Genomic DNA, 16,081 nt, shown 5'->3' with positions numbered 1-16,081 from the left:
GTCAAAATAGGATTTTACCAGTCCTTGATACACGATGGCAGCAAGATAAAGCTTAATGTCCCCATCGGAATGCATTTTCGTTCGCGCAGTGCCATGCGCTTCCTATCGGCCCGTCCTGGACGGCAAGTATAAAAAGATACCATTGATTGAAAGTCTCTGCTCCTGTGGCTCAGGATAGGTGGAGACCGTAGGACACATACTCCTTTTATACTCTTTCTATAGCAGGAGTGTCAAACTGGATTTCTTCAAGGGCCGGATCAGCACTGTAGTTCTCCGTGAGCCTGGGGGGGGGGGTGGAGAGGGGGAGGGAGACGGGATGGACGCCTCCTGTAGCATCCTGCCCACCAAAACAGGGCACGGAGGGCATCACACGCCCCCCATGCCCATTTTTGGCCTGGATGGCCTCCTGCAGCACCTTGCCGGCCAAAACAGGGCACAGGGGTGCCCCCCCCTGCCCATTTTTGGCCAGCAGAGTGCTGCAGGAGGCCGTGGAGGCCGAAAACGGGCTGCACAGAGGATGCACATGGCCCCCCTGCGGCCCGTTTTGGCCAGCATAGGCACCGCAGGCTGTTCCTTTGATATTTCCAAGCCGGCCCCTGGAAATATCGGCCGGCGGTTCAGATCTAAACACCCTGCAGGCCGAATCAGGTTGAGTTTGACACCACTGTTCTATAGAGATATTCGAAAATAACATATCCTTCCAATAATTGATAGGCATCCTGGCCGCACCGACAATGCTTATCTCCAATGGCTGCTTAAGAACGAACAGACTGTGATTACAGCGCAGGTGGCTAGGACTGTGTGCAGCAGCACTGCGGGGGGTGGGGGGTGGGGGGGTGTTTCATCAGAATCCCGTGATTAACCCACCGCAGCTCTTTTACACAACTACTGTAGTAAACCCTTTTGCATTACGACTCTTATGCATTTCAGCATGTAATGATTATGGGCCTCACAGTTTTAAGGATTGATATTATAGTATAGTTAGGCCATGTGTAACTGACAGATTGGGTGCCAAATTGTGATTTTAATATAGATTTTATCTGTTAGTTATTACTTTATTCTAGAGTAGTGTTTCTCAACCTTGGTAGCTTGAAGATGGGTGGACTTCAACTCCCAGAATCCCCCAGCAAGCAGCGCTTGCTGGGGGATTCTGGGAGTTGAAGTCCACCCATCTTCAAGCTTCCAAGGTTGAGAAACACTGTTCTAGAGTTTTTAACTGGTTATTCCTTGAGTGTTTTTAGTTTTTCTGGTCTCTGGTCTTTGACTGGAATAAACTTTGATTTGATTCGATTTGAAGCTTAACGTCCATAGGAGAGCTAGGGTGATATACCAGCCTATGAGTTTGCCAAAACCGGTAACATTCAATCACATCCGTTCGTCTTCCAGAGATACCGTATTTTACATACATCCATATCTTAATTGCCAAGCAATCGTCCCAAAGGTGCTTTTTCAAGGGGCTTCTGGTTTTTCCTTGAAGACGTTTCGCTTCTCATCCAAGAAGCTTCTTCAGCTCTGACTGGATGGTGGATCCTTCCATTCCCCACCATCCAGTCAGAGCTGAAGAAGCTTCTTGGATAAGAAGCAAAACGTCTTCAGAGAAAAAACAAGGAAGTCCAGTTAGTTGCCTCCTGAAAAGCACTTTTGGGACAACCGTGACCTGGAGGACTGAGAATCTCCACAAACATTTGCCAAGCAATGATTTACAATTCACACTTAGGAAACTAAATTTAGTTTGTTCCACTGTTCTGTGGAATGCAAGATTCAGGAAACAGCTCTTTTGAAAAGCAACTGGGGTAGTTCTCAATTTACAACAGTTCATTTAGTGAACATTCAAAGTTGGAATTGCACTGAACAAAGTGACTTACGATCGGTTTTCACACTTACAACCATTGCAGCATCTTTATGGGCACATGATCAAGATTCGGACACTTGTCAACTGGCATGTACTTATGACTGTTGTACTGTCCTGGGGTCATGTGATCACCTTTAGTGACCTTCTGACAACCCAACTCAATGGGGGAACCAGATTCACGCTAACAACTGTGTTATTAACTTAACAACGGATTCATTTAACCACCGTGGCAAAAAAAAATTGGTCATAACATGGGGCAAAACTCCGTTAATAACTGTCGTGCTTAGCAGTGGAAATTTTGGGCTCAATTGTTGCAAGTCAAGGACTACCCATATTATATGATACTCACTCAACTGCAAAAATAGGAAAACCTCAGGATCTGATCAACAACAGTAACAAAAAAATTCTGATTACTTGGTACATCAAGACCCAGTTCTCTCTCAGGAGGTATCTGGGACTCTGTATTTCCATCTCCAGGCGCTTGGTCTTATAATTGGATAGATATTCCAAAAATAATAAATGGAGCAGCGGTTGAAATACTTCTTCTGCAGCTGCCCAAAAAGCTAACGCAATCCTAGGCTGCTTTACAGAGGGTGATAGAATCAAGATCACTTGAAGTGTTAGTATCAATTTAGAGTAGTGGCCAAAATTGTGGAAACTTTTTGCGAAAAGTGTATTTTCTAAAACTAGCTAATAACACCACTTTTTTTTTTTTTGGAGTAGTACCATAACATTATATATCAATGGAAAGATAATTCAATCAAGAATGTAATGCAATAACTTTTATGAAGGATTTGCTGTTAGAATAGCAGTTACAGTATAAAGAAGAAAAGTGAAACACGTAGAAAAAAATGAGATATACAAAAATTATCACCATGTGAGTTAATACTTAGTTGGGTAACCTTTAGCATGAGTTATGGCCTTACAACGTCTTCCCATGGAGTGAACCAAGTCTTTTAGTTCTGCAGCTGTTATAATGTGAAACCAAGATTGAATGGTTGCTTCTATTAACTGGGTTTTATTGCTTGGTCGTTTCTAACTAACAAGTTTCTTTACTCAGCTCCATAGATTTTCAATTGGGTTAAGGTCTTGGCTATTCCCAGGCCATTCCAGCAGTGGAATAGGATTATCTTGAAACTCCACAGCTGTAACCCAGGCGAAATCAAGGAGAGAAAGGGAATTCCTGAAATTTCCACCAATACATCAATAAACAGACACAAGTGACACCAACCCAATCTACCAACCACTTAGAACGAAAGAACATCAACCACGATCCCAAAGGCAGCATTTAAAGACCAACGAATAGCTACGCTGCAAACAAGATCACAAGAAATTGGGCCACATCACACACACAGCTGATCAAATCAACCCGAAACCAGGCCGTGGCATCATCGGAAGACATCCTAACGACAACACCAAGCATTAATTTACATCACACAGATGGTACTTAAAACCCAAGGACTATGAACTTGAAGATAGCACCCCATAAGCCAGACAAGGAACAACGGATGGAAACGGATCAAGGAGAGATTCAACCTAGAAATAAGGAGAAATTTTCTGACAGTGAGAACAATCAGCCAATGGAACAGAAGTGGTGGAGGCTTTCAAGAAGAGACTGGACTACCCTCTGTCAGAAATGGTGTAGGGTCTCCTGCTTGGGCGGGGGGTTGGACTAGATGGCCTACAAGGTCCCTTCCAACTCTCATAATCTGTTAATGACTCAGCAACTACAGCCAGCCAATCACACAAGCCGAAATCAGACCAGGATTCAGAAAAGTTGCGCTAATTTTAAAAATAATTTTATTATGTTTTAAGATTTTTGTATAAAGACGACAGATGGGTAAAATAAGTATGTATTTTCAGTGGAAAGCAATGTTCTCCCTTGAATCTGCTTTCAATCATCTTAATGGTCTCCGCGCAGCTGTTAATACACTCAAAATACAAAATGCCTGAGGTTCAATAGCATTTCCCCTAACAATCCATTTCTTTCTTTTTTGTACTTCTCCAAGTTCTGCGTGTTTCCAAAGTTCTTCGATCCATTCTTTTTTGTACTGTGATCTTCACTAGGTTGAATTTTTATTCTTCGTCCCTTACTTGAAATACTGGCAAGAAAGGTGTTATTTTTCTTTTAAGCTGCATGCAAGGCAGAGATACCGCACAGAATGTGAGAACAAGATGACATTTAATTTACTTACAAGGTGGGGGGGAAAAAGGGACAAAGACAGGATGCAAATCTTGGTGCTAATTAACTTCTTTTCAAGGTTTGCAGAGTGTCTGCTCTAGGCCACATTATTTCCAAAAGCTATATTTATCTCGGAGAATAACTCCCGTCATTTGCAGGTGAATTCTGAATTTCATTTAATTTGCCTCGACATCCTGATTGGCTGAAGAGAAACTTAACACTTTAAATGTCCTGACTCACAATATCTTATTTTCACACTTCAGATGCAGAAGGGCACTTTGGATTTTTTTTTTTAAAAAAGAAAGTTGTTTATTTGGTTGTTCTTGTCGTAAAGTTTTCTCCCTTAGTATCTCTCAGCATATTTGCTGTGGGAGCAAAATTGAGATTAGAACCATCTGTGTAACTCTCTTTATACTACAGGATCCAGTCTGGGTGGTTCATTGGGGTGGGTTCTACTTACCTTTACTACCGGTTCACATCATGCCCGCATGCGCAGATCACTTACGATGACGTCTGGGTCAGTGGGCGGAGCTTCCCACTGGTTTTACTACCGGTTCTTGTGAACCGGTCTGAACCGGGGGCAACCCACCACTGTTTGGGACCAGAAGTTTAGTCTTCCGAGTTTTTGGATTCATGGCAGAGCCCATCCTCAGGGAAGTTTTCTCTAGCAGTGTTTGTGCTTTGGGCTATTCTGTGTGGGGTATTTATATGGTGCCTGGTTGTGTGTAGCTTTCTAGTGGTTGATTATGGATGTTGATGATCAACTATTAAGTCGTTGGCTGTTGTTTCCTTGTGCTGCCAAGCCCTCACTTCCTAAGCACTTGATAAGCTGGCAGTAAATGGACAAGAAGCAATGGGTGGAAACTAATCAAGGAGAGAAGCAACCTAGAACTAAGAAGAAATTTCTTGACAGAACCATTAAACAGTGGAACAACTTGCCTGCAGAAGTTGTGAATGCTCCAACACTGGAAATTTTTAAGAAGAGGTTGGACAACCATTTGTCTGAAGTGGTGTATGGTTTCCTGCCTGGGCAGGGGGTTGGACTAGAAGACCTCCAAGGTCCCTTCCAACTCTGTTATTCCATTCCATTCCATTCCATTCCATTCCATATTTTCTATTCTATTCTATTCTATTCTATTCTATTCTATTCTATTCTATTCTATTCTATTCTATTCTATTCCATTCTATTCCATTCCATTCCATTCCATTCCATTCCACTCCATTCCACTCCACTCCACTCCTTCTATTCCACTCCATTCCACTCCATTCCACTCCATTCCACTCCACTCCACTCCACTCCACTCCTTCTATTCTATTCTATTCTATTCTATTCTATTCTATTCTATTCTATTCCATTCCATTCCATTCCATTCCATTCCATTCCATTCCATTCCATTCCATTCCACTCCACTCCACTCCACTCCACTCCACTCCTTCTATTCCACTCCATTCCACTCCATTCCACTCCACTCCACTCCACTCCACTCCTTCTATTCTATTCTATTCTATTCTATTCTATTCTATTCTATTCTATTCTATTCTATTCTATTCTATTCTATTCTATTCTATTCCATTCCATTCCATTCCATTCCATTCCACTCCACTCCTTCTATTCCATTCCACTCCACTCCACTCCACTCCACTCCACTCCACTCCACTCCACTCCTTCTATTCTATTCTATTCTATTCTATTCTATTCTATTCTATTCTATTCTACTCTACTCTACTCTACTCTACTCTACTCTGCTCTACTCCATCAGTCAACAGAAACGCTGATTTGCTGACGCTTTATTTAAATGTGTTTATCAGTGTTTGCATGACCTCTGTTGATGCCCTTCTCTAAATAAAATAAATAAAGCCATGACTTCTATCCATTTTCTTACATTACAGCTAGAAGCCACTCTGTATCTAAGTTTATGTTCATAGTCAAGGAGAGAACAAACTTAGAATTAAGGAGAAATTTTCTGACAGCTAGAACAATTAAACAATGGAATGATTTGCCTCCAGAAGTTTTGAATGCTCCAACACTGGAAGTTTTTAAGAAGATGTTGGATAACCATTTGTCTGAAGTGGTGTAGGGTCTCCTGCCTAGGCAGGGGGTTGGACTAGAAGACCTCCAAGGCCCCTTCCAACTCTGTTCTTCTATGTTCTCACTCCATAGACCTTTTGGGACCATGTGATTACCTTTGGTGAGCTTCCAGTAGGCTTCCAACAAGCAAAGTCCAATGGGGCAAGCTGGATTCAACTCTTGTTATTCTGTCGTGTTACTCTGTTAATATGTTCTTCTCTTAACTGAATTTTAAAAAAGCTTCTGTAAAGGCATTTAGATAGAACTGTTCTTGGTGTGTGTGTGTGTGAGAGAGAGAGAGAGAGAGATTTTTTTGTGTTGTCCTGACTTGCAACCAATTGATTAGTGAAAGTTCACAATTATAATGGCACTGAAAAAAAGATAATGTGTGGATTAATCCTTCTAATTATAACCATGGCACCGTCCCCATGGTCATGTGATCAAAATTTGGGTGCGTGGCCAACTCCTGAGAAGCAAAGTCAGCGGGGGAAGCGACATTGCGGTTCATTTAACAACTGCAGTGATTCGCTTAGCAACCGTGGCAAAAAGTTGCAAAATCTGGCACGATTCTCTTAACAACTGCTTTGCTTAGCAACAGAAATGCTGGTCCCCATTGGCTCCTGAGTCGAGGACCACCTGAAGATGTTAACCAGTGGAGGGTCTCTCCAGATATTTTCCCATTTAAATTCAAAGTCTCTGAAAAGCTTAAAAGGATAGGTTTTGTTCCCCAAGAAAGAAAACTCTTAATTAAAGAAAGGCTTCTTTAAAAGCTAAAGCCTACAGTTTTTAACACTGTCTGTTCTGTTCACATCACAGACTGTGTCCCCAGAAAAACCAAGCTGTAGCATATTGTGGTGGTTTACATGACACACAAGGGACACGGTGGCTCAGTGGCTAAGACACTGAGCTTGTCAATCAAAAGGTCGGCAGTTCAGTGGTTCGAATCCCTAGTGCCACGTAACGGGGCGAGCTCCCGTTCCTTGTCCCAGCTTCTGCCAACCTAGCAGTTCGAAAGCACGTAAAAAATGCAAGTAGAAAAATAGGGACCACCTTTGGTGGGAAGGTAACAGCGTTCCGTGCGCCTTTGGCATTGAGTCATGCCGGCCACATGACCACAGAGACGTCTTCGAACAGCGCTGGCTCTTCGGCTTTGAAACGGAGATGAGCACTCCCCCCTAGAGTCGGGATCTGGGATCTTGTGACATGCTGAACCTCAAAGTACCTAATCATATTTATCCTAATTTAGAATATTGTTCAAAGCCAGCATCTCAGCTCCAGGGTTGCCATCCTCGCCGCAAAGACTTCCCACTTAAAATTAACCTTCCTCTTCCTTCCTTTTTCCCTTCTTACCTTTGCAGAAAGGTGCTGGATATCACCTGGATCTATTCTGGGTGGCTGTGTTGATGATCATCTGTTCCTTCATGGGTCTGCCCTGGTATGTTGCTGCTACCGTGATCTCCATCGCTCACATTGACAGTTTGAAGATGGAGACGGAGACCTCGGCACCTGGCGAGCAACCCAAGTTTTTGGGAGTTAGGTACGCTGATCTGATGGGAAAAGAGATTGAATACTAAGTATGCTAGGAAGCTGCCTACAATAGCATTCTTCACAGGCCAGAAACTATCAGCTGCATTTTTTTCTGAACTGTGGGATCAAACATAGCTTAGAGCTATGAGTCGTAGACATAGATAACATAGAGTACATTGTGGGGGGGTCTTTGGTACTCTCTGAGCTGGGTTTTTTTCTAGCGAGACATTTTATTACCAAACTAGGTAACATCATCAGTGTTAGAAGGAAGTAATGTTTGTGGAGAGGAGAAGGAGGATGAGGCGGAGGACTGGGGGGTCCTTGGTGCTCTCTGAGTTGGGATTTTTTCTTGCGAGACGTTTTATTACCAAACTAGGTTATATCATCAGTGTTAGAAGGGAAGTAATGTTTGTGGAGAGGAGAAGGAGGATGAGGAGAAGGACTGTGGGGTCCTTGGTGCTCTCTGAACTGGGCGGTTTTCTTGCAAGATGTTCCATTACCAAACTAGGTAACATCATCAGTGTTAGAAGGGAGTGGTGTTTGTGGAGAGGAAGAGAAGGAGGAAGAAGACTATGGGGTCCTTGATGCTCTCTGAGCTGGGTTTTTTTCTTGTAAGACATTTCATTACCAAACTAGGTAACATCATCAGTGTTAGAAGGGAGTGGTGTTTGTGGAGAGGAAGAGGAGAAGGAGGACTATGGAATCTGTTCTGTCCCCGTCTCACACACGCACACAAACAGTCAGCCAGGAGTTAATAAAACCAGCAGTCAGGAATTTCTTTGAGATAACAGCATTGGCAGCAACCCAATTAGCTGCTTGCCAAAAACTTTATTAACAAAGGGAGGTTTTCCTCCTCCGTCGGATAAACCAAAATAAGTTCACAAAGCCAAAGAATTGTCAAGTCCAGTCCATAATAAATCCAAGGAAGGCATATAACGAAGTTCCAGAAACGCAGTATGACTTGCTAGCTTTTCAGTTTTGTCCGTCACAAAGCCTGAATGGCCACCACACCCCCTTTTATCCCCTGTGGGGTGTGGTCCAGTGACTCAGCTTAATCTCTGGCACGCCTCCTTCTCTGCTGCGCGCGCTTGTCTTTCCGACGCTGTCGGGGATCCAGCCAAGACTTATCTCCGTCACTGTCTAACTGCAGCTGCTCGGAAGTGCCTGGCTCCTGGCCTATCTCTTGGCCTTCGGAAGACACCTGAGGCATTGCCAGAGAGGAGGGTCCTGGAGAGGGAGGCCTTGCCAACTCCTCTCCTTCACTTTCGGAATCTTCTCCCTCCGATAAGACGGGCTCGGGGGTCGGAGTCACAACAGAATCCTTGATGCTCTCTGAGCTGGGTTTTTTCCTTGCAAGACGTTTCATTACCAAACTAGGTAACATCATCAGTGCTAGAAGAGAATGGGGTTTGCTTTTATCTTCATATACTAGCGGCTTGCCCTGTCAGTATCGGTGAGAGTGTTCTTGGTGATTCCTTGATAGAGTAGATTATTGACTTAACATGCCATAAACTGCAGAATCTCCAGCTAGTCTGGAGGGAGGCGTTAAGAAGGGACCAAGCTTAGAGTTTTTGCACTGGAGAAAACGACACAGGCCTGACCTCCCCCAAGTCCACGAACCATTCCTAAGAGAATGCAGTCAATCTGGTGAGATTCTTGTAACATAGGTGACCAGCAATAAAGCTTCTGCTTTATTGGTTCTGGCAGCTTGTACTTGACAAAGTCTTTCTTTAAAATAAATTTGTAGCAGGTGATAGTGGCAAAAAAACCCTTCTTTTCTTCCTGAAACCTTGGTGATATTGTAAGCTCGTGTGAGGTATACAGGTAGTCCTCGGCTTACAACAATTTGTTTAATAAAATGTCCTTCAAATAAGAATTGGTTATGCTATTCCTGGGTTTAATTTCAGGGAGCAGAGAGTGACTGGATGTATCGTCTTCCTTCTGACAGGCATTTCGGTGTTCATGGCACCCATCTTGAAGGTAAATCTATTTTTAGTTTGCTTATCTCTTCCTCATCCTTCATGGAATTCTGAAATAATAAGCCCTTAGCTAGGAATTTCAAAAAAAAGAGACATTTTTAATATATTAAAAGGACTAAAATGAAAGCATTAAAGAGGAACTTCAAAACATCACTGCTATGATTTTAAGAACAGAGAAATATACCCAACAGGAGAGGAATCACAGAGTGCGTAGAAATTTTGCCTTGGCATTTGTGCAGAAAACGTTTTTGCAACCACATAGGATGATCACCGAATTTAGGGGGAATCCTGGGCTGTTTTCTGTCTTTGCTGATTTTTGCTAAGTTAAAAGTCCCCTGATTTTGGACAAGTTGTACCTGGGAAAAACAGACCCCCCCCCCAAAAAAAAAATACTATTGTCATTTACAAAAGAAAACCAGGTTTCCAAATCAAGATGAATGAAAATCGTACTGACCCAGAATTTTATAATGTCTGTCTGTCTGTCTGTCTAATCCTTTATATAGCCATCCATCTCATGCATGTGACTCTGGACAGTATCCAATAAAAGCAGAAAACATAGCTAGTCTTCAATTTACGACCTCAATTGAGCCCAAAATTTACGTTGCTGGGTGAAAAGTTTGTTAAATGAGTTTTGGCCCATTTGACGGCTTTTCCTGCCACATTTGTTAAGTGAATCGCTGCGGTTGTTAAGTTAGTAACACCGCTGTTAAGTGAATCTGGCTTCCTCATTGACTTTGAGGTTGCAAAGGGGGATCCCGTGACCCTGGGATGCTGCAACCGTCATAAATGTGAGTCAGCTGTCAAGCATCTGTATGTAAATCATGTGACTATGATTTAACAACCGGTTCTCTGCCCTAATGACCGGCTGGGTGGGCGTGGCCATAGTGGGCATGGCCAGGGGGTGTGACAGGCAGCACTAGGCCTCCTGCATCTGTTGTGACTTAGACTCACTTAGGCATAAAAGACACACTTAGTCTTAAACAAACCTATTTTATTATAACAGCTGGGAATTACTTCATTCCCAGCTTAGTCCAAATTAATTCCAAAACAAGTCCTTCAGAAAAAGTCCTTTGGCCTTATCACAAACCTTTATCTGCTTTGGCAAAGCCGTATGAAGTTCAGAAACAAGGGATGCCAACAAGAAACAAATGCAGCAATGTTGCTTTCCTACAAAGAGCCCAAGAGCTGCTGCTGCTCTTTTAAGCCTTATGGGAGGGGCCAATCATCTCCTGGCCTTACTTCTGAGTCGTCCTTTTTGCTTTAGCTGCTCTTGCCCTCTGGCAGCTCTTCGCATGCGTGCACTAGGAACAGGCTCCTCCTGTTCCTCTGCCTCTCTGCTGTCCGCCTCTGGCTCCGGTGTCCGCGCATCACTCCCAGATTTATTTATTTAATTTATTTAATATAATTTATATGCCGCCCTATCTCCGTAGGACTCAGGGCGGCTCACAACAAATAAACCCAATAAAACATAAAATGCATAAATATGCATTTGCAGATGGCCCTGGTCCCATCTCTGCCTCCGACGCAGAGCCCTCATCCGGGCCTTCCCCAGACTCCAGGACTGGCCCATTGTCCTCTCCAGCCTCCTCACTGTCCGACTCTGCTGCTATCACTGTGGGCTGCTGGTGGACCACAACAGCACCCCCCTGGGAGCAAAAATGGGGCGCGTGGGGACTCCTGGAAGTGGGGGGGGGGCAGCCAGCAATTTAACAACCGGTTCTCCCGAACCGGCCCAAACCGGCTGAATCCCACCACTGGAACAATTCCAGGATGATTCCTCTCTTGACTCCATCCCTAGTCTCTGCCTCTTCTTCTACAGCTTTCCCAAAAGTCTGGACAATTGCTGCCAACTTCCCAGTCCCGATATGGGATTTGCGCATGCGTTTGCAGACTTTCCACATTGTAAAGTGTTCAGTTTCGGTTGTATGACAGCGGTTCTGGGTTTGCAGCTGTACCCCGTGGTTGAAAATAATTGCTTAGCAGGACTGTCCATGGATTAATTTGTACAGTAGCCATGGTAGTTCTGGTTTGCATGATTTGTAAAGGAAGAATAGCATGTTTTGAATCTTGGAATCAATGTATGGAGCTGTCTTCAGAACTGCAGTGGATCATAGCAAACGCCAAGGGATATGTTGCAGCTGTAAACAAAGAGATCCATCATCTTAATGTGTGTTTTTCCCCCCTCCCTGCTGGGCATGAAAAGCCAGAGAAAGTACAATTAGGATTCTGCTCATTTTGTTGTTACTTTAAAATCTCTTTCCCCCTCTGGTGCTTCAACAGCTCCTTCGTTGTTTATTAACAGACTAGGATTGCATAATTACTGTTGTGCAGAAGAAATACAAAAATAGCTGGGAACAACTCTGCATTGAAGTGATTTCCTTAGATCAAGGGTGTCAAACTTAAGGGCCGGGGGCCCGGATCTGGCCCATGGGGTGCTTAGATCGGGCCTGCAGGGCCGACCTGAAAACAGTGAAGGACCGGTCCACGGTGCCTCTGCCAGTAAAAACGGAGCTCGGGAGTGCTGTGGGCGGCTCTCCCGAGCTCTGTTTTCACTGGCAGAGGGTTGCAGGAGGCCGTCGCAGCTGAAAACGGAGCTTGGGAGCCCGTTTTTGCTGGCAGAGCAGTCGGGCCACCACAGGAACCCCCAACACGAATAACGTTAAGATGACCACGCCCACCCCAGCCACGCCCACCCCGGCCCCATGAAGTCAAACACAGCCTTGATGCGGCCCTCAATGAAATCGAGTTTGACACCCCTGCCTTAGATTGTAGAACAGGGGTGTCGAACCTCGGCAAGTTTAAGGCCTGTGGATTTCATCTCCCAGAATTCCTCAGCCAGCCATACTGGCTGAGGAATCCTGGGAGTTGAAGTTCACAGGTCTTTTTTTTTTTAATTTGATTTATATGCCGCCCTTCTCCGGAGACTCAGGGCAGCTTACAGTGCGTTAAGCAATAGCCTTCATTCTTTTGTATATTTTATACAAAGTCAGCTTATTGCCCCCACAAACTGGGTCCTCATTTCACCTACCTTAGAAAGGATGGAAGGCTGAGTCAACCTTGAGCCTTGGAGAGATTCGAACCAGCAGAAATTGCAGGCAGCTGTGTTAATAACAGGGTGCACTAAACCACTGTACTATCAAGGTCTTAAAGTTACCATGGTTGGGCTCGTCTATGGTAGAGTGTGCTGGGAGGTGTCTGTTTTGCCAAGGAACGGGGCCGTGTTCAGGTGCCCGGGCAATTGGTTCTTTCGGATCCAGAGGCAATAAGCAAAGCAGTGATTAATAAGGTTTTAAGCTTTATTATTAGCTCAAGCAGAAGAGTTGAAGCATAACATAAAAGGCAGACATACCAAGCAAGTTAACACCCAAATATCTTGTAAGCTATCTGGAACCCCATAATAAGGACACCAGAGAAGCGCCAAGCGGTTTCTGTGCAGAAACTCTTAACAAACAACACAACTCAAGGTGTTGTTTTTTTTTTAAATCAGTACCTGGCCCCATGAGTTCATGGCCCTGTTATGGTCAGGAGACTGCAAAGACCTTGACTGACTGGCACATCACTCTGGGACGGGAATGAAAATGTGAGATTTTCACAGCAGGAAAAGCTTTGAAGTTGTGTGAAGATTCTTCCCCCTTCTCTTTTATTTAGTAAACAAAAGTATAAAGAAACCAAACAGGCTATAGCTAAAAATGAACTCTAGACATCTAGAGCACGGGGTGTCAAATTCAGGGCCCGCAGGCCGGATCTGGTCCAAGGGGGTGCTTAAATCTGGCCCACGGGGCCAGCTGGAAATAGCAAAGGCCCGCCATGCGGTGCCTCTGGCAGCCAAAACGTGTGACTCCCCTGTACCCCGTTTTCAGCCTGGACAGCCTCCTGCAACACTCTGCTGGCCAAAATGGGGTGTTTAGTTTAGTTTAGTTTAGTTTATTTGATTTGTATACCGCCCTACTCCCGAAGGACTCAGGGCGGTGAACAGCCAAACAATAAAATACATAGATACAAAAAATTTAAAAACCAGATAAAATCAAATTAAATCATTTTGGCCCAGGCAGATTAAAACACCCCGATAATTTAAAAACAGATTAAAATTTACATATTTAAAAAAGGGAAGAGATTAGGCCAAGCCCGCCTGATGGAATAAAAAGGTCTTAACAGCGCGGCGGAAGGTGCGCAGATCCGGGATCCTCCGTATCTCCGGGGGGAGCTCATTCCAGACGGTAGGTGCCCCCACAGAGAAGGCTCTCCCCCTGGGGGCCGCCAGTCGACACTGTTTGGCTGACGGCACCCGGAGGAGTCCCTCTCTATGAGAGCGTACTGGCCGGTGGGAGGCTATTGGTGGTAGTAGGCCCCCCCCTGCACATGTCCCCTCCCCCACACTCCACTTTGGCTGCCGGAGGCACCGCGGGCTGGTCCTTTGCTATTTCCAGGCCAGATATAAGCACCCTGCGCTCTACGCTTGATTTATGAAATAGCAAAGGACTGGCCCGCAGTGCCTCTGGCGGTGGGGGCCCCTGTGCCCTGTTTTGGCCAGCAGTGTGCTGCAGGAGGCCCTGTCTCTCTCCCCCCACCCAAGCTAGCCCGTGGAGGAGACCTTAACCCCGTCTCTCTCCCGCCCTAGCCGGCCCAGGGAGGAGAACTACAATACTGATCCTGCCCTCGAAGAAATCCAGTTTGACACCCCTGATCTAGAGTTTTATTAATATGAAGCAGGAAATCAAAAGATGCCATTAAACTCCTTAAAATGACAATGGTCTTCCTCATTACCACCATAGTATCTTTTCAAAAGTACTGTATGCTGCTTGCCCTATACTTCCTAATGTACACAAATGCAAACACGCACAGACACAACATGAGGAGAGAGCACAAATACACTTGCACACACAAATCCACCCGGTTCGCACACGCTCAAACATAACAGGCAACATACATACCCATCCTGATTCGACCCACATGAACCCAGAGATAGAAACACACTATGTTGCTACACAAATGCAAATACAGATACCTCCTATGACCCTTGCTGGTTTAGGGTCAAAAACCAGAATCCATATTCCAGATGGATTTTTCCTAAGTTAAGAGCTATCAAGATTCCAAAAGGCAAGCTCCTATGCAAATAGGGCATCCTCCGATATATAATTATTATTTTTGAAATGAAAGGAATTGCCAAATTTTAAAAAATGGCAGCCGGAGCAAGTCATCCAGGAATGTTGGTTAGAGAATAATGTGGGTGCCTCTATGGAACTATGTGGGAACTATATGATGAAGTAGAAGAAGAAATGGCAGAAGCTGGGGGTGGAGACAAAAGAGTGATAGCCTAGAATCCGTATGTAGCCGCAAATCCAACCCCATGAATTCTGTTGAGCCTTATCTGAGTCCAAGCAGCTGCTAACCATTAGTTGAGAATATTCTTGCGCATAACCATGCATGTAAATCTGTTTAACTTTCCCATGTGGACCTGATCTTTTGCACCTGACAGGTAAAGAGTTTAGATGACAGATGGGGTTTGTATGAGTTGTCAACCTTTATTTGTATAAATGAGTAAATCGATGCACATAATTAATGAATCAGAGAGAGGGGGGTGAACTCAGTGAACTGCAGATTCATACTAAGGATTCATTAAATTCCTCATCTTTCTGATTCAAATCCTTTCCACGTAAGGCGTGGGAAGGAGTTTTAAGAGAAAAACCCTACCTATCCTCAGGACAACGAAACTCAGAATTGTTTGGCTTGTGCCTATAATCAAGACAGGTATCAAGTTAACAATCACCTGGTTGCAAGTTCGTGAGGACAAATGTTACTTGACAACATGACAAATAGGAGCAATGGGTTTAAACCGTGTAATAGAAAGAACATGCTGACAATCAACTATTCAGCGTGTCTTCATTGTAATTTGCAGTAAAGATTCCTATCTAACCATGCTATGTCAAATGACTGATAATTTGGTCAGCCTAATCTGAGGCTGGCACAACCATGATTTACAGTTCCCAGGGCCTTGCCCAGCACAACAAAGAGTTTTTGCAAGAAACCACTTGGGTAAACACTGCCTGCCTTTGGAGTATTAAACTGTGTGTTATTTTCAGGAAAGAGATATTATATGATAAAGCTATGATTTTTATCTGTTGGCTGGCTTCGTTTCAAATGAAGTGTGCCAAAAGTTGTGTAATAAAAATATACACCTTTTTTTTTTTGTATTACTACCAATTTAGGCTTCCTGTGTTTTAACTCCATTAGGACTAATTTCAAGCTTAATTTGAAAAAAACTTTATTGCTGCTTTGATAGCTGAAAACACACAGTCCAGCTCATGATATTCTTCTACAGTAGTAGCCAAAATTGTGGAAACCTTTTGGGAAAAGTGTATTTTTGAGGTTTGATGGCTAATAACACCACTTTTTTGGGGGGGGGAGTTTCAAGATAATCCTATTCCACTGCTGGAATGACCTGGGAATAGCCCAGACCTTAACCCAATTGAAAA

At 44.1% G+C, this 16,081-nt stretch overlaps 1 protein-coding gene across 7 annotated transcripts in view; it reads left to right on the top strand.

The window, feature by feature from the left end:
• Positions 1 to 16,081, top strand: part of SLC4A4 (solute carrier family 4 member 4) — a 191,152-nt gene that overhangs the window by 159,159 nt on the left and 15,912 nt on the right. For all 7 annotated transcript variants that reach the window (XM_087875228.1, XM_034431263.3, XM_060687039.2 and 4 more), the window contains 2 exons: positions 7,461 to 7,639; positions 9,537 to 9,609. In XM_087875228.1, coding sequence (XP_087731354.1) covers positions 7,461 to 7,639; positions 9,537 to 9,609 — 252 coding nt within the window. The remainder of the gene's footprint in view (positions 1 to 7,460; positions 7,640 to 9,536; positions 9,610 to 16,081) is intronic.

Source organism: Pantherophis guttatus, chromosome 8 (assembly GCF_059756535.1).
Source record: "Pantherophis guttatus breed Tessera chromosome 8, ASM5975653v1, whole genome shotgun sequence".
NCBI lineage: Eukaryota > Metazoa > Chordata > Lepidosauria > Squamata > Colubridae > Pantherophis > Pantherophis guttatus.
This window is presented reverse-complemented; position numbering and strand designations above follow the sequence as displayed.